This window comes from Crassostrea angulata, chromosome 7, assembly GCF_025612915.1.
Source record: "Crassostrea angulata isolate pt1a10 chromosome 7, ASM2561291v2, whole genome shotgun sequence".
Classification (NCBI taxonomy): Eukaryota; Metazoa; Mollusca; class Bivalvia; order Ostreida; family Ostreidae; genus Magallana; species Magallana angulata.
Genome location: NC_069117.1, coordinates 9,197,013 through 9,221,590, shown reverse-complemented (window position 1 = coordinate 9,221,590; position 24,578 = coordinate 9,197,013). Strand labels below are relative to the sequence as shown.

Genomic DNA, 24,578 nt, shown 5'->3' with positions numbered 1-24,578 from the left:
CGTTGGAACACTAAAAATATAAAATTATATGATAGTATAAGCTTGGAAAACAAAACTATCGCCTGAATTCTATTAACAAGTATATTCAATTTACTCTTGATGATGTTTGATTAATTCTACAAGAATGATACAAATATTTGATGGAAGGAAATGTATTGACATACAAATGTAATTACAAAGTTGTTGTTTAAATGTGTAATAATTTCATCAGGGTCTGAAAAGGTATAGTAATCATAATAATGCCAACAACAGAGTGTACATGTTCGGCTTTTCAAATACTTTCTGTAATACGCAATAAATCTTTTAAATCTCACAAGGTCTTTTTTTCTATGTGTTTGCGGATATTCCTTTAGTTACTAAAAAATCATTCTTACTGGAATAGAATAACTTGTATCGAAATACTTTCATCGCTAAATAATACAAAATCCTCTCTATATTAAACATGTCAAAGTTTTAGCCTTTACCCCCCCCCCCCCCCTCCCGTTAAAGTATAAGCAAATGGGTTGAAGTCTGGAAAAGATAATAACGTATACGGATAAACAAATATACAGAAAATATACTTTTTTCTTATCAAAAATTCATTAGTGATAGTATTGCTACTTTGATAAAATGATATCAAAGACCTCGATTGAATTCGAACTTTGTCTCCCTATATTTTTTATTTATTATAAAGATATCGCCTAAAATTCTTTTGAACCTTATAACTGATGAGTTGATATTAAATAACTGCTTTAATTGGTGCAGCAAATTCTCTGAAGTAACGCCTTTAGATAAGTATTTACTTTAAAGAACATTTACATATTCTATAAGATTGAGTGACGCAACGGTTTGCATGCTCTGTAGGACAGGAAAAAACAATTAGAGTTATATTTGACGGCAACATTCAAGACACTAAACATTATGTTTGAATTCAACGCCTCTACACTTTTCTTGTATGTTTTTTTTTTATTTTATGTGTGGCCATAAGCAAAAATTTTGAACTCGAGAACTAATCTTAATGAAACTAAATTCCGAATCCAAGCTATCCACGAGATAAATTGACCTCAGTGTGTTCATCAATGTCTGAAACATGGGAAAGAGTCTGAGGTTTTTTTTTATAGACTCAATGACTCAACTAATCTGACAGTTCAGGTTTTTGGGAGTCTCTAGGAAACAAAAAAGAAACTTTTGTAATGCATTTATATTCGACATTTTAAGGTTAACAACTTCCTGTTTATCGTCTTGATATTTGTGTTTGTTTCATCGCAAAGTAAGCATATACATGTAAACATTTTATTACTTAATTTGGACTTCATCTTAATAGTAAACATTCATTTTGAATCCACTTGTAATATTCAAATGCATATAAAAGATATAAAAAAGAAATAGAAACAAATTTCACAAATATTTCAGTTTCATTGCCAAAAGCTTGGAGGTTATCTGGCCAGAATGGAAAATGAAGAAGAAAACACGTGGCTTACAAAAATCTTTCCTATTCATGAAAGTATGTTTTAAAGGGGCATGGTCACGATTTTGGTCAAATTCTTTTTTTAAAAAATAATTTACAATGCTTTAGGAATGCCCCTTTAATGATCACATGGAATATCAGAGTCCGACGTAGAGTTATAAACAAGATAAAGAGCTTACAATTCTTAGTCCTGTAAACAAGGCTCGTGTCCTGTTTTTATTATAACACATGTTCAAAATACCTGTAAAAGATCTTTTTCAAGCTGATTAGTATATCTTCTTATTCATTTAAGCGTAAATAAACAGTTTCATTCTAGGTCTAAACTTGGAGGTTTCACTTAAACATTCAAAATGTAATCAAAAGCTTTGTTTACATAGAGAGAATTGTGAGTTTTGTAACTCTTCGAAGTGTCAGTATTTTCTAAAATGAATCGATATTTGTTTTTTCTTATGAAAAAACATTTAGTGATCCGAAGCATTTCACTTGAATTATAAAGCATCAAAAAAATAATATCAATACAAAAATACTTTTATTCTTCCTAATATCTCAAATTAATTATAAATCATGCTAAATATTCTCTTTGAGATTCAACCATTTGATAAATTGATATTAAAAAATGTGCTTTAATGTATATAATATGATTTATCCCTTGAGATAAACTTCTGCACAAAGCATTTACAATTATTCAGTATAATTTTAATTGATATAGGTTTGCCATCTTGAATGGTTCTAGATCTGTAAGAAATCAAAATAAGAGTCGACCTCACAATTCTGATTCACGATCAGAGCACTTTCATTGCCATGGTTAACTTCAGAGATATACACTGTTTCTTGTATGTTTTCATTTATATAACTTTGGCAAGTTGTTTGCAAATTGCGGATAAAAGATGTTTGGCCATGAGCAGAAAGCTAGAATTTGACAACTACGCACTGATTGCAAAAAACTTCCGAATCCAAGAAATAAATGGTATTCTTCGACCCGAGTGCGTTCATCAATGTTTAAGAAATGGAACCAAGTGTGTAGGGGTTTTAGTGAACGAAATCTTCCAGTCTTGTTGGCTTTTAAAATGTTCCATGAATCTGAGATTATTGCAGAAGGGTTTTCTACAGTTGTCAAATGGATGGAATTATTACGCAAATGGTGATGGTAAGAACATGAAAATAAAATTTGAAACTAAAGATACTGTACTTTTTATAATGTTTATTGAATTCATACGTTCTACTTGCATTTGTTTGTATGCACTCTATTTATTATTTTCCTAAAATACTTGATGGCAAATTCAATGTTAATGATGAGTAAAAATGAAGAAGCTACAAATCAAAGCAAAATAGTATGCTGACATACTAGGCTGTGCTTACATACATTTGAATTTGTATTATAAACGATAGTTTTATTGTTTACACAGAGCAGAGCAGCTTGATTATGATGTATTACAATTTTAGAGGTTTTTTTTTTTTCACTAGATGCAATCCTAAACATTGTATTTAAACAGCTTGTAGGCCTGGGTGGGATCCATTCAATGGTCATTGCTACTTTTTTGAGAATTCTGTCAAAGAAACCCGGACTGGAGCTTCGGTAATATATTAACATATTTGACTTTGTAGTGTTTATGGATTAGTTATAAAAAAGTGAAGTAAAATGATCTGTATGACATGTGTCACCATGATATTCGTTGAATGCCCCATACAGTCAATATGAGTTATAATGAACAATAACATAAGACAATCTTGGTTATAGTCATTTATTATCAAATTGTATGAATAGCTACGAATCAACATGATGGCATACATTTGTGTCCAAACAAACCGTCGCTTTACTGCACCTTTGGTCAAAGAAATAAACGCTACAAAGGAAATCATAATATGCCAGACTTCTCGGTTAATGAATATTGATTTATCTATAAATACAAATTAAGAAGAAAGTTTTAATTCTTGATTTAACGAGTAGCTGTTATATTTACTTATATTATACATAAAGTTTAAGCACATTAAACCTTAAAGTTTAAAACCATATCGAACTAAAATAACCATAAATAGAACACCCAAATTGTAGAGGGAATACTTAGATGGTTCTTTTAAGCTTAACCAAAGCTTTTGTAAAAAAAATGTCTTTAAAGTGAATCAAACATCCAGCGTAAATAAATGTTTGCTACTGTTTTTAGTTTTATAATTACAAGTCCATTTTTGGCAATTTAATTTTTGTAATTTGATTTAATTACAAATATTTGAGACTTTATTAGCTTGATGTGTCGTGTTCCTAACTCGTCTCTGGAGCTACATGTAGTTTATATTAGAAGGCAGTTTGTTTTAATCACAGTAAACTTTTTTTTTACTTAGAAATCATGTTTTTAAATTTTAGTCCCGATGCAATGACCTTGGAGGGTACCTGGTTCAAATCGAAAACGAAGAGGAAAACACGTGGCTTACTAATTATTATGCTATTGATGAAAGTAAGTTCTAATATCTTTTTATGAGTAGATCTTTCTTCAATGACCTAGTACCAGTTAAGTAAGGTAAGAACAAGGAGTATTTGCAACGTTTAAATCGCCTTTAAAATTTGACTTTTAAACAGAGAAACAAGAGATTACAAAGCAATCATGACAAGGTTTCTCTCGAAAAAATAATTAAAATGCAAGAAATCGTCCATGTTTAATCACTTATTGCCCAAAAAACATTTCGTTCATATTTGAAGACTTCTAGGAATATACTTTAAATAATATACACTTAACAAAGCTTCTAAGTGTTCACCCAGTATATTGTACTTAAAATATGAAAAAAAACCAACTTTGTTTGTATTGTCTTCGGGGTGACCGATTGGTTAAATTTAGCTAAGAGCTTTTGGATTGTTTGGAAATGACGTTACATTTATGGAAGATAAAAGTTACATCAAATTAACGTTTCCTTTGAATTGCTTTATATCTAAAACAATGTAGAAGACATAATAAACAGCAAATTTAAAGTACGTACAATGTCTTGTTAAAACACTGCAGACACCAACATTACAACGGTTCTGGTCGTTTTATATCTAAAACAATGTAGGAGACATAATAAAGAGCAAACTTAAAGTACGTACAATGTGTTGTTAAAACAATGCAGACACCAATATTACAATAGCTCTGGCTGTTTTATCAGAGATCATTTAGGTGTTTTATTTTTAAACTATCACCAAAGACTTATATTAATCACAAAAATGTCAATTATATCAGACACGCAGAAAAATACTAATTTCATGTTTTGACATTTCGTCACGGGTAATTGATTTCAATCGTTGTGGTCTCATTTTATCTTTTGCTATTGATAAAAAGACATATCAGTCACGAAATGTTAAAAATTTCACATAGAAGTATGTGTAACATATGTAAAGAAATACTATTCGGTTTGAGTGTAATGTTTTTATTAGGATGATGGATGACGGAATAGCTAGTAGACATGAACAGTTTTGCAGTAAACATTTGTATCACTTGACCACACGATTATTCTTTTATCAAAATAAAGAGCAACAAGACGTTTTCTCTCTTTCCAATAAAATCGCAAATTCGCACAAACTAACTCTTAATATTGCTTGGTAGAAGAATACACTTCAGCTAGTATTTGACTAATTCTACTCAAAGATTAATATTCACTTAACTCTTCCTTCAAAATTCGTTTATACAGCACTGAAGTATTCATTAATCTTATATAAGATTAAGATGCCTGTTTGCCCATTGATCAACATTTAGAAACTACATATTTTCAGTTAGTGTCACCGATACCAGTATAAACAGACACTATAAATTCGCTGTCTGGATTGGTGCTATCAGCTCGTCACCAACCGGACCGTACAGGTGGGAACTTTCCGGACCAACCCTGGACTACCAGCCTTGGTACCCAGGGAACCCAACTTATAACGTTGAGTTGTGTGTCAATTTATTGGGATCAGGAATGTGGAATGATATAATGTGTGATAACTCTTACTATTTTGTATGCGAAAGTGATTAATTTGGTTACTGATTTTGAGCAGAACTAGTTAGTCCCCGATAAAGCGATCGGCTTTCTATGAACGCATGCATGCATGCTTATAATACTTTAAAATAATAAACCTTTTTTGACGTTTTGTGTTTGCTTTTTTTTTTGTTTAACATTAGAAAAAAACTAATATGTTAAAAATATAGCCCATAAAATCAAAACAAACTACTTTAGCAATGTAGTATTTAATCTATAGAAAACAAAGTGTACAGTTCAATGATAAAAAATAATGAATTAAGTCAAACAAATTATAAAATGCTCAAGTCTGAGTCTGTGTGCATGTGATCAGTTGTGAGAAAGAAAAGCACCATATGAAACAAAACAAAATGTATCAGAAGGATGTTGGCACCTGAAATACTAGTAATGTCAATCCACCAAAACCATCTTGGAGATAAGGATGGGGACCTACAATGTAAGATGTTTATTTATTTTATTTGTGACCTATGTCACATGCCATTTTTTTTTAAATATGCGGTACCAAACAAAGATGATATTTTCTCTGAAATCATTGCTTAAATTTGGCATGAAAATTAAATATTTGAAGAAATCAAACACATATTTAAAGTTGGACCTATTATTTAGTTATTATTTTAATACAGTATGAAGTTGAACACATGTAGTGACTTTATATGCAAGTTAGAAAACCCTGCTTTACTGATGGCTTCAAATGCCAGTACATGATGAATACAACAGCAAATGTAGAGATTGTTACAACATTTTGGGGTATTCAAATTATAAAACACACACAACCAAAAGAATTGTAATGCCAACTTTTTAAATCAAAACATTGCATACAAATAGACATACATTTAATGTCTCATATGAGAATTAAAAATAATTTGAGTTATTTTTTTTTCTTGACTTCTATGAAATATAAGCTAAATATGTTAAAATATATCAATAGGAATATCAAAATGTTTTTCAGAACAACATGATTATATTGTAATACAAGTGTTTTTTTTTTCTTATCAAAAATTCATAAATAGTGGTATTGCTACTTTGATAAAATGATATCCTTCAAAGAGTCAGATTCAATTCAAACTTGGTTTCCCTATATTTAAAATCGTCTAATAATTCTTTTGAACCTTATAATTGATGATATGATATTAAATATTTGCTTTAATTGGTGCATCACTTTCTCTGAAGTCACGCTTTAAAATTAATATTTACTTAATTATTCACATATTCTATATGATTGAGTGACGGTGCAGTTTTCAAGCTCTTTAGGCTAAGCAAAATCAGTTAGAATTACATATGACGGCAACATTCAAAACACTAAACACTATGTTTGAGTTTAACGTCTCTACACTTTTCCTGTATGGATTTTGTCTATCAGCCTGGGCAAGTTGTATGCAAATTCAGGGTAAAATATGTTTGGCCATGAGCAGAAATCTTGAGCTCGACAACTACGTTCTTAATGAAACTAAATTCCGAATCCAAGCTATCCACGAGATAAATCGGCCTCAGTGTGTTCATCAATGTTTGAGACATGGGAAAGAGTGTGAGGGGGTTTTGGTGAACGAAATCCTCCAGTACTGTTGGCTACTAAAATGTTCCATGAATCAGAGATTTATACAAAAAGGTTTTATGGAAATGGCAAGTGGATGGAACTTCTACAAAAACGACAACGGTAAATACAAAGCAGTTTGAAAGATAGCTTAATTGATTCAAATTTAAATATTTTAGCTTTTAAGAAGGTACATGTCCATGAACATAAATTTGTTAAGTTTGCAGACGTAGTAGTAAGATGTTGTTAGTCAAAACAAAACAAAAAGATCCGTAGAAATTCTTTTCTTGTAAAGTTTAAAATTTAAAAAAAAAAGCCCGCATTCTGGTACTTCGAAACAACCAGTCAAAACAAAAGTTAAAAATTTTAATCAAACAACTCGTAAAGTTCCCATCAAAATTTCTTATTCGTTATCATTTTCATTGAATGCTCTGAATTTTCTGTAAACTATCTACGCATTGCTTTGTTTGTATTACAGCATGTAAGCCTGGATGGACTCCATACAGCAGCCATTGCTACTATTTTGGAAATTCTGTCAAATACACATGGAATGAAACTTTGGTAATGCATGATATACTAACAAAACAGTTGAATAAAGTTGTGATTGCCAGTATGTACCGACTACCCGTAATTTGACAGTTTAAAGTTTAGGGCTACTGCCAAAGACTCAACTAATCTGACAATTCAGGTTTTGTGGGAGGCTCTCTAGGATACAAGAGAGAGGCTTTTGTAATGCATTTTTATTCGTCATTTTTATGGTAAACAACTTTCTGTTTATCGTGTAGATATCTATATAAGTATGTCTGTTCCGCCGCAAAGTAAGCAAATAAATGTATACATTTTATTAGTTAAATTGTGACTTCATCTTATTCGTTAACATTTATTTTGAAGCACTTGTAATTTAAATGCATATAAAATAAATGAAAAAGAAATAGAAACCAATTTCACAAATATTTCAGTTTCATTGCAAAGAGCTTGGAGGTTATCTGGTCAGAATCGAAAACGAAGAAGAAAACACGTGGCTTAAAACAATCTTTCCTATTGATGAAAGTAGGTTTTAAACATCAGAAATGGTTGGAAAGCTTTTATTATTGTCTCTCAAGTGTAATTATTGAACACTGTCTTATATTAAAAACAGAGTGGAGAAAAAAATATAAATCAATTGTTTCTTTTACACAAAACCTCCACTCACTCAAAGAAAATATACATTAGTCGCCAGGAAGTTAAATGTAAATTTTCTTTCAAATCATGTCTGTTATATGCTTTATGAACACTGTTTTAAATATGTATTTATTTTAAGTTGAAGCGGACAAATATTTTGCGTTTGCTGTTTGGATAGGTGCTATCAGTTTGTCACCTACCGGACCGTACAAATGGGGACTTTCCGGACCAACCCTGGACTACCAGCCTTGGTATCCGGGGGAACCTACTAATGATGCCGGGGAGTTATGCGTCAATTTATTGGCATCAGGGTTGTGGAACAACGTTCCTTGTATGCTTCGTTACTATTTTATATGCGAAAGTGAATAAACGATTGTATCAATTTTGACTTCAGCCGCGAATCTTCTGTCTAATCAATGATATGTATCCTTTCGGGAATCTAGCTTTTAATCAAAGACTTGTGTCCACTTGTCAACTTTTTGTCTAATCAATGACATATGTCTACTCGTGAATCTACTGTCTAATGAATTATAAGTGTATACTCGTGAATATACTCTCTAATCAATGATATGTGTCAATTCGTGGATTAATGATATGTGTCTACTCTACTGGTTAATCAATGACGTGTCTATCGTTAACCTACCGTTTAATCAAAAACAATTGTCTAATCGTAAATGGTATGTCTAATCAATGATATGCGTCTACTCGTGAATCTACTGTCTAAACAATGACACGTGTCTACTTGTGAATCTTCTAACATCATGATGTGTCTACTTGTGAATATTCTGTCTAATCAATCACACTGTCTACTTAATTCGACCTCTAAGAAATGAATCTCCTTTTTTTAATTCATGGATGATCTTCGGATTTTGATACCTTTCGAGAAATGAATATTGCTAAACTTTCAACTTGAGTTAATAAATTATATAAAAAAAATTGTTTTTATTCTTTTTCAAAATCCAATTTGTACATTTTCAGGGGCTGAATGACCCCTATATAGGGATTGTTATGTTTTGTTTTTAAATAACATTATTGGGCATAAAGGAAAATAAGATAAAAAAAATATCAAAGCATATATGCAAGCATAACTTACACATCTTATTGTTTACTATTATTCACATGCCATTTGTGTTCAATATTTACTTAGGAAGGCTTTGTGATAAAAACAAAATAGCCATCAAATATACCAAAGATTTTAAGACATTTTTAAAAGCTATAAATTATTACATGTATGTAATCAAGACAACTTCTAAACAAATATTTTTAATTGAAAAAAAAAAACGTTATAACTACCAATAAAATGGCATTTTACCACGGAGCATGCGTCCCTGATTTTATCATTTTCTAAATTAAATCGATACTTGTTCTTCCTTGTGAAAAGACTTTAACTTTGGCAAGTTGTTTGCAAGTTACGGTAAAAGATGTTTGGACATGAGCAGATAGCTTGAATTTGAGAACTACGCACTTACTGAAAAAAACTTCCGAATCCAAGCAATAAATGGTATTCTTCGACCGGAGTGTGTTCATCAATGTTTAAGAAATAAAACCAAGTGTGCAGCAGTTTTAGTGAACGAAATCTTCCAGTCTTGTTGGCTTCTAAAATGTTTCGTAAATCTGAAATTATTACAGAAGGGTTTTCTAGAGTTGTCAAATGGATGAAATTATTATGCAAATGATAACAGCAAGAGCATAAAAATAAAATTTAAAACTAAAGTTTTAAAAATTTTCAAATTCATATTAAATAATTGCATTTGCTTGTAGTTCTCTAGTATTTTCCTAAAACCAATATTTGATGCCAAATTATATGTTTATTGAAAGCGTAATATGAGTACCCTTTCTGTGAAAAACACGAAGAAGCTAGAAATTAACGCAAAATAGTATGCTTACATATTAGGGTGTGCTTATTAACATGTAGTTGAATTTGTGTTTTAAGTCATGGTCCTATCTACGGAACAAAACAGCTTGAAAAAAAATGCTTTTTTACGTAACAATTTTAGTGTTCATTTTCTACTACACACAATTCTAAACATTGTATTTAAACAGCTTGTAGGCCTGGATGGGATCCATTCAATGGTCATTGCCACTTTTTTTGAGAATTCTGTCAAATAAAGAACCCGGACTGGAGCTTCGGTAATTTATTAACATATTCGACATTGTAAGGTTTCACAAAAGTGGAGTGAAATGATCTGTATGAGTTACCATGACATTGGTTAATTGCCCCATGCAATAAACATGAGATATAATGAACAAAAATATATTGCAATCTCGTTTAAAATATATTGCACCCATGAGAAAAGCCTTCAAAGGGTCTAAAGGTTTTTTTTTTAAAACAGAGAAATAACATAACACATGACGTCGTTCGAAAAGTGGAAAGCTTAGAACGCGTTATTTTCAGAACGTGCAATACTAGTATTTTTTACCTGATATTTGTTTTAAATTCAACACATTATTTTGGCTTAACTCTTTAAGATATATTGACAAATTCAGTTTGGGTTTTCTCTCATTTTATCTTAGATTAATCGAAATATGCTAGTCCAAATGTTGGCTATGTTTTGAATAACTGTTGTGAAATATTTTATTATTAAATTTGAATCGTATTTACGTGTTTCTTTCTTTTACATCATATCTATATTCATAACCAACAAAAGCTAAATAATTCAGATTACCTGATATCTCTTGATTATAAAAAAAGAATTCCCGACCTAACAAATAATATCATTCTTTAGCAATAACTGTAGATGTTATTGTTTTAACAATGTACAGTGTATAAACTTAAAGGTATGGTGCACATACTATACGTCACCTATTATTTAATCGTTATTTGATAGATAACTTATCAATGCAAAGATTGAAAAATATCTGGTTGAACGAGCTCAAAAGTACAGTCTTCACTCGTATTTCCCCTTTACGAAAATAAATGTTTAAAATTTGCTTTCATGCTGAAGTTAAGTTAAACAATCCTTTTATTTTGGCAGAGTGTATTTACGGTGCAATAAATCTAGGCTTCAATACTTTTGCGTACTTATTGTCATCGAAGCAGACATGATCCAGTAGCTATAGTCTGAAGGTTGCTTATCCTGATGGTCCAGTAATCCGAAGGTTGATTATCCTGACGGTCCAGTAATCCGAAGGTTGATTAACCTGACAGTCCAGTAATCTGAAGGTCCAGTAATCCGAAGGTTGCTTATCCTGACGGTCCAGTAATCCGAAGGTTGATTATCCTGACGGTCCAGTAATCCGAAGGTTGATTATCCTGACGGTCCAGTAATCCGAAGGTTGATTATCCTGACGGTCCAGTAATCCGAAGGTTGATTATCCCGACGGTCCAGTAATCGGAAGGTTGATTATCCTGAGGGTCCAGTAATCCGAAGGTTGATTATCCTGAGGGTCCAGTAATTCGAAGGTTGATTAACCTGACGGTCCAGTAATCCGAAGGTTGATTATCCTGATGGTCCAGTAATCCGAAGGTTGCTTATCCTGACGGTCCAGTAATCCGAAGGTTGATTAACCTGACGGTCCAGTAATCCGAAGGTTGATTATCCTGACGGTCCAGTAATCCGAAGGTTCAAACATTCGTCGGTTAATTAGTTTGAAGGTTTTATTTAGGACCTATGGAAATTTAAAAGGTTCAGTAGTCAGAAAAGCCTAGTTCCTGAGCCTTTGGTTTCTGAAGTTGGAGCCATACAAAAATATACTGACTAGAAAGTATAATTATGTGTAACTACACAGTAAAATTCACTGTATTTAGTCTCTTAAAGAATCGAACAACAAAAAGGGTGGCAATATGTAAATCAATTGGTTAAACCCTAATCTTCCTTTAAAATTTTTTTTTTGGAGGGGGCAGATTCGAAGCATACGTTTAAACAATGTTGTTAATGTTCGTGGAATGCTAGATTTTAAAGCTTAGTTTAACATTTGCTCTGTAAACTCATTTCATTTAGCCCATATTCAGTGAGAACATATTAATTCTACGCCTAGCAAAGAGCTTGAAATTGAAAGAACTTCTATGATTATGTAATGCTTCATTATGTCATGTACAAATTCAACATAAAATGTATCGTTATCGGTACTATTTCAATCATTTAATCATACATTTACTTTCCTTAACAAATACTTATTCATTAGTTGTCAGTGGTATTTTGTATGTATACACTTGACTTTATTGAATTTGACTTTAATATCAAGCTTTTATTTTTATGTAGGGATTCACAAAATCTTTAGAAAACATGTAAAATGGTAAATTTCCGGAAATCTGTTTATTTCAAAACGCAGTCTTCCATGATTCAGGAAAGAATGCTATTTTATTCAAAATTCCGAGAATTCTTTCATTGCAGTCATTTGCATCATTTGGGATTTATTTTTGATTGATTTACGCGGACTGACACATTAAAATTAATATTATTTAAAGAAAACACATTTTTGGTTTACTTTAAGGACGTTGGATCCTGCGATCAAAAGTCTTGTATTTTTTTAAAATATACACACATAGCTTAACCAAAATTCAAAACAAAATGTTGGGGTCTATATGCTTCATTTGGGGCTACGGTGTATTTAATGACCTTTCTGCACTGAAAGTGCAGATTGCACATAAATCGATTTTCCCTCTATATCTTATTATCGGAATGAACCATGGCATCAAATACAAATTTATACTATTTTACATTAAAATTATCAGAAAAAAAAATGTTACAATTTCTTCACCTAATTGATATTTTGCCTTTTTTTCACTGATAAAACGCTATTTTTATCTATTACCAATTCAACATGTAGTGAAATTATATAAAAGTCTCAGCGTTTTCTCAAATTATGATAAACTTGTCAGAAAAATCTTAAAATTTTAGAAAATAAAACAAAAAGTATGGTCTATTATGTACAATTTGATATATGGCATGAAATTAGCTGATTTTAGGCAAAAATTGGCATTCATTTTCCTTGACGTTTATGAAATATAAGCTAAATTTGCCAATATTGAAAAATTGTAAAATTATGTTTTTCGTAACAAAATGAAGATATCTGAATGCACAAAATATCTAGAAATTTTTTTTGCACTGAAAATAAGGAACTAATCGAAGCTATAGTGACGGTACTCTAAAACAACTGAGTTATGAAAACTGTTCATTTTCTTCCTAAAAAACCCTCCGCCACAAAATAAAGTCCCATACTAAACTCTGTAAATATGTAATTTTTCCTTTACTATTTTATTGAAGATAGTTTAGTTCTCTGCATCAATTGATTGATTAACACGGAATGGTACTTTATAAAATTAATATATACAGAGAATTATTTTGTGTTTTACTTGAAGTTCAGAGAATTCTTTCATTGCAGTTCCCTGCATTTATTTTGATTGATTTACACGGAATGGTGCATTATCAAATAAATATTATATACAGAAAAACATACTGTGTTTAATGTAAAATTCAGATACTTCTTTTATAACAATTCCCTGCATCATATTGATTGATTTTAACGGGATGGTACATTACGAAATAAATTTTTTATACAGAAAATATTTTGTGTTTTACTCAAAATTCAAAGACTTCTTTTATTACAATTCCCTGCACCATTTTGATTGATCATATATGATCACTCAAAACCTAATGCAATGTATCATGATAACAAAGAATAATAATAATAACTAACTACGATCTCGCAGCGAGCAACGAGAAGGTCTTCCGTCCGTTATAAGGTGATATGACATTCACTTTGATTTTCGACAACGAAACATGATCTGGAAAAAAGGGGCGGAATTTTAATGATTTAATCTTTTCTTCTATACTGCTTTTTAAAATGGGTTTTTTTCTTTTTGAAATAAGGTGATCAAAGTTTCGAACTTCTGATCCCCCCCCCCCCCCCAAAAAAAAAAAAAATTAAGATCAATTTTTAAGAAAAAAAATATTTTAAAATTCTAGTCTTGATGTAATGACTTGAAGGGTACCTGGTTCATATCGAATACGAAGATGAAAACACGTGGCTTACAATTTACCTTCTTCTTAATGAAAATAAGTACATTTATGTGTATTAGTTAGTCTCCTTGTTTTCTTATACGGAATAGTTTAGTAAGAGCCAAAAAATATCAAGTTCTTGAAAATTTGCCTTTAGTATAGGAGTCAAATACTGACTATAGTGTAAGTGAAAACAAAGTAATGACAATGCTTTCTGTGGGGATCTACAGTTTATATCAGATAGATATTTTATATTTCAAGTTAAAACAGATTTAAAACATGCAAATGTACTTCAAACTAAATATAAGAAAATTAATTTTAAATAATGTCTAATTTTTACGTTATTATATACTAATACTCGTTTATTCTGTAGCAATCCCACTTGTAATTTAAGATCTGAAATTCTGTTTGCAAATTAAGCAATATTTTGAATCTGTATATTATTAATTATTGTTACAGATACCAGTATAAACAGACTATAAATTCGCTGTCTGGATTGGTGCTATCAGCTTGTGGCCTACCGGATCGTATAGGTGGGGAAACTCCAGACCAACACTGACCTACAAGCCGTGGTACCAAGGGACACCCCTCTAATGACGTCAATATTTACAAGATTTATGTGGCACTTTATTGGCATCAGGGATAAGGAACAATACAGGGTGTGATCATTCTTTTAATTTTTTATGCGAGAGAGTTTAATGATTGTTCTATTAAATATTAGTGTTGATATTATCTAATACATGATATAGACACGCAGGCTCATTTTATGATACTTTAAAACCAAGCTGTTTAGTAAAAAGTATTTTTAGTTTTTTTGGAATTTTAATGGATTAGACAATCATAATAATTAAAAAAAGATGAAAATGCCAGCAAAATTAAAACTAAAATTTAAACAAAGAATAGAAAATTAACGATTTCTTCCAAATATTTTAATTACAGTGAAACATATCAAAGGCACATAAAACTATACAACTACCTAAGAAATGTTGCATTTAATGTTTGGTAAAAATGTGCAACTGAATGCAAAACAAAAAGTACTGTCATATTTTTTCAAGCAAGCTTTGTTCCGGGTTATAAAACTATTGTTAGAAAATTATATTGTACCTTTTAGAAAGCAAACTCTTTATAATGATGATTTTTTTTTGGTTACGGAAAGTGGTGCATCAGATAGTTCCTCACAAATTGAATGTGAGCAGTATTGCAAATTCGACACAATCTAAGAAGACCCAAATACAACTAATGTCTGGTCCTAAAGCGACTCACACCACGACGCTTTATATGTCGATCGACAAATAGCACAAACACAGAAGTAAATGCTGTTTTATCTGATATATTTAATTAAATAGCACATTACTGTAACTTTTATTCGTAAAATGGTGGTAACAAAGTCTACAAAGATTTAAAATTTAAAAAGCCTGAAACGCTAAACATTGTACATCTGACAAAATGAAATGTAAATGCGCTGTTGAACTGCCCTCGCACTTTGATGAAGGTTGCTCATTCATTTCAAGATGACTTAGATCCAAATAGAAATGACTTTTGTCTACGGATATCTGCATCTCTGGGACTAAAGGGTCCAGAAATCTTTGAATAGATAAGAAGATGCAAAATATTAAGTATGTTTTTCAATTTCTTCAAACTAATTCCACAACGATGTAACTTTTTCTAATTCCCTCAAAAATATTAACTTGGAAAATTAAACATTATTGAATAATCCTTTGCATGTAATATACCTCTTGATTAGTTTGCCTTTTTATAAAATCATCCGGAACATTTGTAGTTATCACAGACAACTGGCTGCTTTTGATGTCATGTTTTGTTTCTTCCAATGTTGTTGCCGGGGCGGTAATAACATCGGACTCGGGAATAAAATTAGTTTCTATTACATCTTGACTTTTTGAATCAATGTCAATTCTTTGATCCTTCTGTGTAGACGGGGATTTTCTCTCTGTTTCCGCATCCTGATACTTCATTTCATCACTTAAACAATCCTACAATTAATAAACGATTTGACTTCAAGAATCCAGCCATTTGCCTTAAAAACTATTTGTATATCTCATTGAGTCATTATTGATTAAAAACACTAAATTAAGCAAAATGAGATGAATTTTGAAACCAGATATTATCATTACACCTTAGCCATTTATAATTACCTCGTTCACTGAATAATTAATTTTTGTCGATTCACGATAGTTAAATTCCATCACTTCCACTCTATCAGGCTCAGAGGGAAAATCAGACCGCGATCCAGATTTAACATCATATGCACCATTTCTATCAAAATCAAACTAACTTTAAACGAGAGTTTGATACTTTTAATTTTTTTAGCTTTATATTGAGGGTCTTTTTAATAATCTATCGAAATACCTTACATTTATTTAAAATTACTAAATGTAAAGATTTTTTCCAGTGTAAACTGTTCTGTCTTATTTACCCCAATTTACTTTGATGATCATGACATTTCCAGCGCCTGATAATAGCGATGACGACGATTATTGCGATGAAAATGACTAACGACCCAACAGAGAATCCTACTATAGGTATTATTTGACCAGCCTGCTCCATGCAGTCAGCTCCATGATAAACAGTCCGCCATGTCGTTGTACAACTGATCATACAGATGAACACAAATTAACAGCAATAAATGGAACTTTATTAAACCATATAGAACTAGTTAAAAATTAAAGATGAAATAATGATTACAATGTCATAGTTTTTGTTTACCATAAATTTGAATAATTTAATCTTGTTTTTGAATTTGAGAAGTAAAAATAAATTATTGCTCCTTTGTAGTAAATCATGATCATGGAGATAGTCCTCATCATTAAATCTAAGTACCAAATAGAAGACAAAAAGACAGCAAATTTGAAAGGAGCAAGACTGTAAAAGCTTATTGACATAAATGTTTTAGATATATGGTAAATATCAGTTAAAGCATACATTGAATATTAATTTTGCTTAATTTTGAAGCCAAGTAAGTGCAAAAACTGTAACTAAGTATTAATTTAACTGACATGTTTAAAATTTAACTTTTATATAGATCAATTTTTTTCCCTTTTACCTTTCACAAATAGAATTTTTTTATCTACCTGCAGCCTGTGCGGTTTTTAATTGCATCAAAATAGCAGTGGCCTCCATTGTAACAGACCCTTGTTTCTAGATCGCATATATGGTAACAAATGCCAGTGTAGTTGTTCTTATGGCTTGGGCGACATTTGTATCCTGGTACACAGAGTCTGCCTGTAGCGTTGCATTCCGATATATCTAATATATCATTGAATAACTGAATGCTGCATTAAATTGCTGATTAAATGTACATTGCATGCATGTTAAATGTATATACACAAATAACTATATAAAATTAATTTAGTTAAGCCTTCTTTTGTCTGCTTCGATGATTACTGTACCATTTGTTTGGATCTCTAGCTGTTCCATAATGTCATATGTTGTATTTAATGCACTCCAGGAACTGTCTGTAATTTCCGTGATATTATGCAGGAAATTGGTGGAAACACTGTTGACAAAATCGTGTATAGTTCTGTGGAGATCCCTTAAACTGTTCACGCTAATCTGAATTATGACAGAGATGTTCTTGGTGCTGAAGATAAAAATCAATTATATTGAAAACTTGTGTTCCGAAAGATTGTCAAAGTTTAAATTTAAATGAAATATTTTTTTAAAAATATAACCCATTAGAGTATTTCATATTATATCCATTAGAATCATTCAGTATTAAAAGAAAACAATTGAAAAAAAGTAATGAAAAATTTTAAAATAAAGTACCTAGAAAAAACGAGCAGATATTTTATATAAGATACATAGATCTAACCTCTGACAAATAGATAACTTAGTATATAGCAGTGTGTATGATGAAACATTTCTATCTAAACCATCAACTTTTTATCGAAGTAGTGATCATGATTGGGGTCAATGAAAAAATGACAATAACAAACCATGAACCGTCTCAACTCAAAACGTAACGATTTCAGGATATTGTAAAGTGAGAATGATGTCTTTATAAGATTTAAAAGTGTCTTTCAAACATTGTTTCGCATTGTTGTGTAAAGTTTGCTGAAGTTTTGTAACCTAGCTTCAGTAAAAAATAAACAAAACACATTGATGCACTAAAGGCATCTTATAAATCAGTGTCCACTTCCACTTTGTCAAGGTACATAAAACAGGTGATGGCTACAGCAGGTATTGATACAAATATGTATAAAGCCCATTCAGTAACAGGCGCTTCTACATCGTCAACCGTTCGAAATGGAATTTCTATGAAAAGGATTCTTAAAAAAACTGCTAAATGGACCTTTTCAAGACATTTTTATAAGTTCTATTACCGGGATTTACAGCCGGATAATGCAAGGGAATTTCTAGAAAGTGCATTTCAAGAGGACTGAATTTGTAACATCATTTTGTCACTGAATTGAATTATTATCATTATTGAAATAAAGTTAGTAGATTTTGTATTACAACAATAAACAAACGAAATTGTTCCTTAAAAGACCTTAAAGAGAATGAAATATTAATAGTGATATCGAAAATTAGAGTCATAGTAGGTATACTAGCACACCCCCCCCCCCCCACCCCCACCCCCCCCCCCCCCCCACCCACTACGGATTAGGAATTTCATTGGGCAAGTAAGATTGGAGTTTTTGGTATACCCTCCCCCACGGATTAGAATTTTCATGATTATGGGAATTCTTGTCAATATTTTTCATGATTAGTTAAGCCCCCCCCCCTTCAATTTGCTTCCGACGCCACTGTTATTAGAGTACATGCAACAAATTGTTAAAGTATAGGCCTCGGCTGAATTAAGAAAATATCTCCAAATGCATCCTTATCGCTACCAAGAAGTTGTGACAAGACCACCCCCCCCACCACGCGAAAAATTACACGGGGTCCGTCAGCTGAGTTGCAAAGTTATCGATAAGAAAAACAAACTATTTAAAGACATTGGTTTTGAGATTGTGATTACCCGGTAATATGAGACATAAGAAGCGACACCCTCTTTAAAAAAAATGAATAAAAATTCCAAAGATAAGGTTAACTGTCGTGAAATTAAAATGTGTATAAAATATTTTAAGAAATGTTTCTTTGCATTGTCGGCAATATATAGGAAAAAAGCCTATTATGCAGGTAAAAATTGACATTTTTAAAAAAATTATTTTAAGCAATTATTACGGGATTGAGTATGACGTCCTGAATGTCGGTTCAATACAGACTCACTTTGTGAAGTTGGTTGATAAAAATTTCTTAAGAGCTAGTATAATACAGCTTTACAGCCACTTGTGAACTAGCTGCAGGTCTGTAGCTCCCTGTCTAAAAACACAGATGGACGATCTTTGAGCTACAGTGCCTCCCATAGTAAAACTTCAATTTACGGCGCACAAAAATATGCGCTATTTTTTTTGATTATTATTGAAGATTGTGTTATTATTTATCTTTCACTTACACAACAGCAAAAAGTATAAATACATGTAAAGTAACATAAATTTTTCCGCGAAAAATTACCAAATCCATGCAGGTCGTTTATTCTAACTAATTCAGAAAAATAACAAGAGTAAAAATGGTGTACTCTATATGCAATGTTTTTGCCCAAAAATGACTAAGTTCAACAGCTGATATTTTTATAAATTATCAGAAATCAAAATCCTAGCAATTTGCATACTTCTGATATATATAAGTATAAATGGTCTGCAAAAGAACAACTTCCTATCTTGAAAACTGTTCGAGGAGTTATCGGTACAATAAGGGTACCTTTTTGACAGCCACTCACCCGTCTGCAATTTTTACTATTTCAATAATCGAACACCCGGTTAAAAATTCACTCTCAAAATTCTTAGAATTCAGAAGTAATGGAGTTACATGGGACCTTACGGTGGTCTTCGAACCCCATGCCGCTCAAAATATATTTACCCCCTTAGGAAATTTCTTGATCCGTCTCATTTCTAGAAAAGAGTACGCATTTACTTATATTCCAGTTTAAATTACATGTCATTTTTTTATAGAGATAAAAGATATTAGGCATTTCCTTTTATAATTCCATAAGAATTATATTACGGAAATTAGCACATTCGTCACATCGGCAACGATTTTTTTTCTACATGAACCTCTTCCTGTTTGGTCCAGTTTCAATCATACCTCAATTTTTTTTTCTAAAAATAATACCGGTGTTTTCGATAGAAAAGGTGTCGTTCATTAAAAGCTTATTGCAACAGTTAAGCTGAATATTATGTTTATTTTTCGTTCATTCCGGTCCGGCGGTTACGGCATGCCTTTTCCCGCAGCAAGGCAGTTGCCATATGAGGTCATGTCAAAATTCGACAAACTTGTAGACTTTACATTTGTCAATTTGTATCATGTCAGATGTGTTATTGCCGAGCCTGAAGTTACAAACGCAGAAACAACGGATTGAAAGTGTGCAAAGTTGAAGGTTTAATTAACTAATATAAACAATAAAGTTGCAAAATGTGCATCATGCGAAGGAACTGTGTCAAATCTTACACGTGTTTATGCCCGAGTTTTATAGGTTACACGATCAGAATTACACATATTCATGCTCACGCTCACACATCAACATGATTGCATATTCGGATTAACACGTTTACATATCTGGATTTTTGAACACGATTACCCTCCATACCTATTACGAATGTCTTACTGGAGTATTGTAAACATTAAAATCGGAAAAAAAAGAATTTTTGATCAAAATCGTGACATTGCCCCTTTCAAGAAGGACTTTTTTATATATTAATTATCATAAGTAAACCAAATTTTAAACAGTACTGATATCGTATTAAATCCAATTTTGGCAAATTTTTGCTTGTTTGGATTAAAAAAATATTCAAATTTGTATGCAATTGAAATAAATTTAAGAGAAATTCCATAATTCAATAACAACAACTTTTAATATGACTGTCATCACAAAGCTATTTTCTATGCTAGTATAATCCGTTCGAAAGGCTATACCTTTGTAAGTTGTTCGCTGAACCATCACGATTGAGGTTGTTCCGTCTCGAAGATATTACAGAGCGTTTGGAATTTTTTGATGAAAAGCTACAGACAAAACAAGTAAACTTTACTGATGAAAGTTCATAAACAAATATTTGTATTTGTTTTTGTTGAAATTTGTACAAAAACATATTGTTACGGCTAACACTTGATTTTTAAAGAAATATTGAGAATTAACTATTCTTTTATACCAATTACATGTAATTCCAAATAAATATGTTTGTATACCTGGTGTTTTTCACAGCATTGGTGTAACCAAGAAAGACCATTTGATTTAACTGAAAAATCGACAAATTTACTTCAAACAAACGCGAGAATTCAATCAAATCGGTTTTTTGACAATCGAATGAAATAGCAAACCTTTTCTTTCAAGATCAATTCAACATCTGGACTAATTTCAGAAATGTTCACCAATGTAAGTACAATTTGTAGCTGGAATATACTTTCTTCCCCTGAATAGATATCTTAAAATTTATCAAAAATAAGATCAAATACCATTTTATCAATTTAAAAAACTCTCAAGGTTTCTAATGATTATGCATGTACAGCGACATGAAAAAAACCCCAAACGAGGCACATACAATTCAACATGTACATATTAATTTTCGGTAAACTTCGTTTTTTAAACCAAAACTACATCAAATCATAATTTTTGTAGTTTTGTAATTACCGAATATCGGAGCTTCTGTCGGAACGCTTGTGTAATGCGTTGTTGTTAAAGGCTTGGATGTTTCTTTTGTCGTGGAAGCTGTTCCTCCTGGTGTTGTACTTGAACTTTGGGTTATTGTAGTTCTGCTTGATGTTATTGTTGTTAAAGGTGTTGCGGGCGATATAGATGTAGTTGATTCAAATGACATTGTTGTAGGTGTACCTGATGCTGTTGTTGAAGCTCTTTCGGTATGCACTGAAGTAGTCGTACCCGATGTTGTTGTTAAAGATGTCCCAGTTAGTGTTGATATTGTACCCGATAAAGTTGTACCTGGGGTTGTTGAAGATGTTTCGGGTTGTGTTGATAAAGTTTTACCTGATGTTGTTAAAGATGTACCAGTAGGTGTTGATGTGGTTGTATCAAATGTTGTTGTAAACGAAGCGTTTCGTGTAGATGTATTTGTACCTAATGTTGTTGAAGATGTTTCGGTTTGTGTTGATGAAGTTTTACCTATTGTTGTTAAAGATATTCCAGTAGGTGTTAATGTGGTTGTACCTAATGTTGTTGTAAATGAAGCGTTTAGTGTAGATGTAGCTGTACCTAATGTTGTTGAAGATGTTCCTGGTGGTGGTGATGTAGTAGAAGGTGTTCCAGTTTGTGTTGATATTGTACCTGATGTTGTTGATTTAGTTGTACTTGATGTTGTTGAAGTTCCGGTCGGTATTGACGTGGATGTACCTAATCTGGTTGTTGAAGATGTTCCGAGTGATGATGAAGTTAAATTTGGTGATGTTGTTAAAGATGTTTCGGGTTGTGTTGATGTAGCTGTACTGAATATTGTTGAAGTTGTTTCGGGTGGTGTTGATGTTGTACTGAATGTTGTTGAAGATGTTTCGGGTGGTGTTGATGTAGTTGTCCTGAATGTTGTTGAAGATGTTTCGGATGGTGTGGATGTTGTTGTACTGAATGTTGTTGAAGATGTTTCGGATGGTGTGGATGTTGTTGTACTGAATGTTGTTGAAGATGTTTCGGATGGTGTGGATGTTGTTGTACTGAATGTTGTTGAAGATGTTTCGGATGGTGTTGATGAAGTTGTACTGAATGTTGTTGAAGATGCTTCGGGTTTTATTAAAGTAGCTGTACTTATTGTTGTTGAAGATGTTTCGGGTTGTGTTGAAGTAGTTGTACTGAATGTTGTTGAAGATGTTTCGGGTTTTGTTGAAGTAGCTGTACTGAATGTTGTTGAAGATGTTTCGGGTTGTGTTGAAGTTGCTGTACTGAATGTTGTTGAAGATGTTTCGGGTGGTGTTGATGTGGTTGTACCTAATCTTGTTGAAGATGTAGCGGTTGGTGTAGATGTAGATGAATCAGATGTTTTTGTTGTATTTGGTGTTGTTGGAGCTGTCCCGCTTGGTGTTGATGTAACTGAAACTGACGATGTTACAGATGGGGCTGGTTTAGTTGTAGCTGTTAGCATTGCTGTTTTTGTAACTGATTCTCTTATTTGAGTTGTACCAGTTGATTTATTTTTGGTCGGCGAAATTGCGTTTGATGTAAACGTGAAAAGAAGATTTAAACTCGCAACACAAACAAGGCACCTCATTTTATCTAAAATTAAAATAGAGAAAAGTACCTAATGTAGACCGGGAAATCGTCTGCTTATTAAGCTTCAAGAGAGAAAAACATTGTAATATAACAAATGTAAAAACAAAAAAATACCCCCTATAAAAATGCAATTTGCATTAACATTAAGCATTCTACACTTTTTGATAGTTAAGGCAAAACTTTTCTACAACGTACCTCTAAATGGCATAATTATCTGTTAAAGCAATTATATAATTTAAAGAATTAATGGATCAATTTTATGGAATTCAAAATAAGTATTAAATGAAAATTTTATTTTCACTTACCATTGACAAAGAGATAAGACGGATTTGAATGTTTTTCCAGCCACAAAATAGTTACGTTTAGTATCGATTTAAAGATTCGTGATATTAGAACAGGAACGAGGGAACACACAATGTCAGATCTGCATTTCTGGAATTACAGCGTATCCACGTCAAAGGTGCATTTACCTATCGTAATTTTTCTGTTATCACCGATATTAATTGCGCACCAAAAAACCTTGTACAGATATTGACACGATACTTTTGGACTCACTTCTTTAAAATTTGAATTATGATAAATATTCCAAATACGAAAGTAATAAAACATAATTATATTTCATGAATCTCGTTTCTCTCACGAACTTATCATTTATATGGACACTGGAACACGGCTTTAAAATTATTCTTTATTGTTCTAACATTTACTGTGAAACGAAACCATGGATTGATATAACAAAATAGAAACAGTAGTATCAGTAAAATTGGCCGATAGGAAATTTCAACTTTCCTACAGGAAATGGGGGGGGGGGGGGGTAGTTATAAACTCTGTAAACAACGGTCTATCATATGGCATATTTGAATTGGTCTAGACATGCAGCTCAGACGGGTGTAAAAATGCCAGCTTGGCGTTGGCATAATTATCCGGCACAATGTTACTTTTTTTTTTATCTTGTTTAATGTTTAACGTTTTCCCCCTTTCTTCACAGAGGTATAAGCAAATCTCGACGCTGTCATTTAGTCCTGCTCCAGACACAGCAATGTGACGTCAATTCAAAGTGCAACTACTCTAATCAAAAACTAAATTTAAATGGTAAATACTCCATATATTTTAAGAACTTACGAAATGCGTTTTTTTGTAATAAATATTTTGTCAAGATAAATAGGCAAAGCGTTGGTCACATGGCCGAATATTTCACTAGACGGACATACAGATATACCCGCCAGTCACGTGTCATGAAAATGTGAC

The 24,578-nt window shown here is 31.9% G+C and overlaps 3 protein-coding genes across 3 annotated transcripts; 2 read left to right on the top strand and 1 right to left on the bottom strand.

Annotated features, from left to right (window-relative positions):
* The first annotated feature begins 140 nt into the window (after positions 1–140).
* Positions 141–5,425, top strand: LOC128156494 (secretory phospholipase A2 receptor-like). The gene is made up of 6 exons (XM_052818665.1): positions 141–152; positions 844–959; positions 2,305–2,594; positions 2,941–3,023; positions 3,807–3,901; positions 5,203–5,425. The coding sequence occupies exons 1-6, from the start codon at positions 141–143 to the stop codon at positions 5,423–5,425; spliced, it is 819 nt and encodes a 272-aa protein (XP_052674625.1).
* A 1,281-nt stretch (positions 5,426–6,706) lies between these two features.
* LOC128156917 (snaclec rhinocetin subunit beta-like) lies at positions 6,707–9,224 on the top strand. Its single transcript, XM_052819250.1, has 4 exons — positions 6,707–7,082; positions 7,438–7,520; positions 7,919–8,009; positions 8,260–9,224. The coding sequence occupies exons 1-4, from the start codon at positions 6,707–6,709 to the stop codon at positions 8,487–8,489; spliced, it is 780 nt and encodes a 259-aa protein (XP_052675210.1). The 3' UTR covers positions 8,490–9,224.
* A 5,740-nt stretch (positions 9,225–14,964) lies between these two features.
* On the bottom strand, positions 14,965–24,079 carry LOC128191224 (uncharacterized). The gene is made up of 12 exons (XM_052863317.1): positions 23,636–24,079; positions 23,526–23,544; positions 21,747–23,333; positions 21,437–21,528; positions 21,305–21,354; positions 21,035–21,121; positions 17,470–17,660; positions 17,152–17,326; positions 16,497–16,670; positions 16,216–16,336; positions 15,796–16,053; positions 14,965–15,646 (listed from the first exon to the last, which is right to left on the bottom strand). The coding sequence occupies exons 1-12, from the start codon at positions 23,636–23,638 to the stop codon at positions 15,569–15,571; spliced, it is 2,835 nt and encodes a 944-aa protein (XP_052719277.1). The 5' UTR covers positions 23,639–24,079; the 3' UTR covers positions 14,965–15,568.
* Between the last annotated feature and the right edge of the window lie 499 nt (positions 24,080–24,578).

Bases quoted from the DNA above. Each gene is read 5' to 3' on its own strand.
- LOC128191224 (XM_052863317.1), bottom strand. The intron at 21,122-21,304 runs GTATACAAACAT...TTTTGTCTGTAG, and splicing joins AATGCTGTGAAAAACACCAG to CTTTTCATCAAAAAATTCCA. The intron at 16,337-16,496 runs GTAAATAAGACA...TGATTTTGATAG, and splicing joins GATCATCAAAGTAAATTGGG to AAATGGTGCATATGATGTTA.
- LOC128156494 (XM_052818665.1), top strand. The intron at 2,595-2,940 runs GTAAGAACATGA...GTATTTAAACAG, and splicing joins TTATTACGCAAATGGTGATG to CTTGTAGGCCTGGGTGGGAT. The intron at 3,902-5,202 runs GTTCTAATATCT...CACCGATACCAG, and splicing joins TATGCTATTGATGAAAGTAA to TATAAACAGACACTATAAAT.
- LOC128156917 (XM_052819250.1), top strand. From the start codon at position 6,707: ATGACGGCAACATTCAAAACACTAAACACTATGTTTGAGTTTAACGTC. The intron at 7,083-7,437 runs GTAAATACAAAG...TTTGTATTACAG, and splicing joins CTTCTACAAAAACGACAACG to CATGTAAGCCTGGATGGACT. The intron at 8,010-8,259 runs GTAGGTTTTAAA...ATTTATTTTAAG, and splicing joins AATCTTTCCTATTGATGAAA to TTGAAGCGGACAAATATTTT.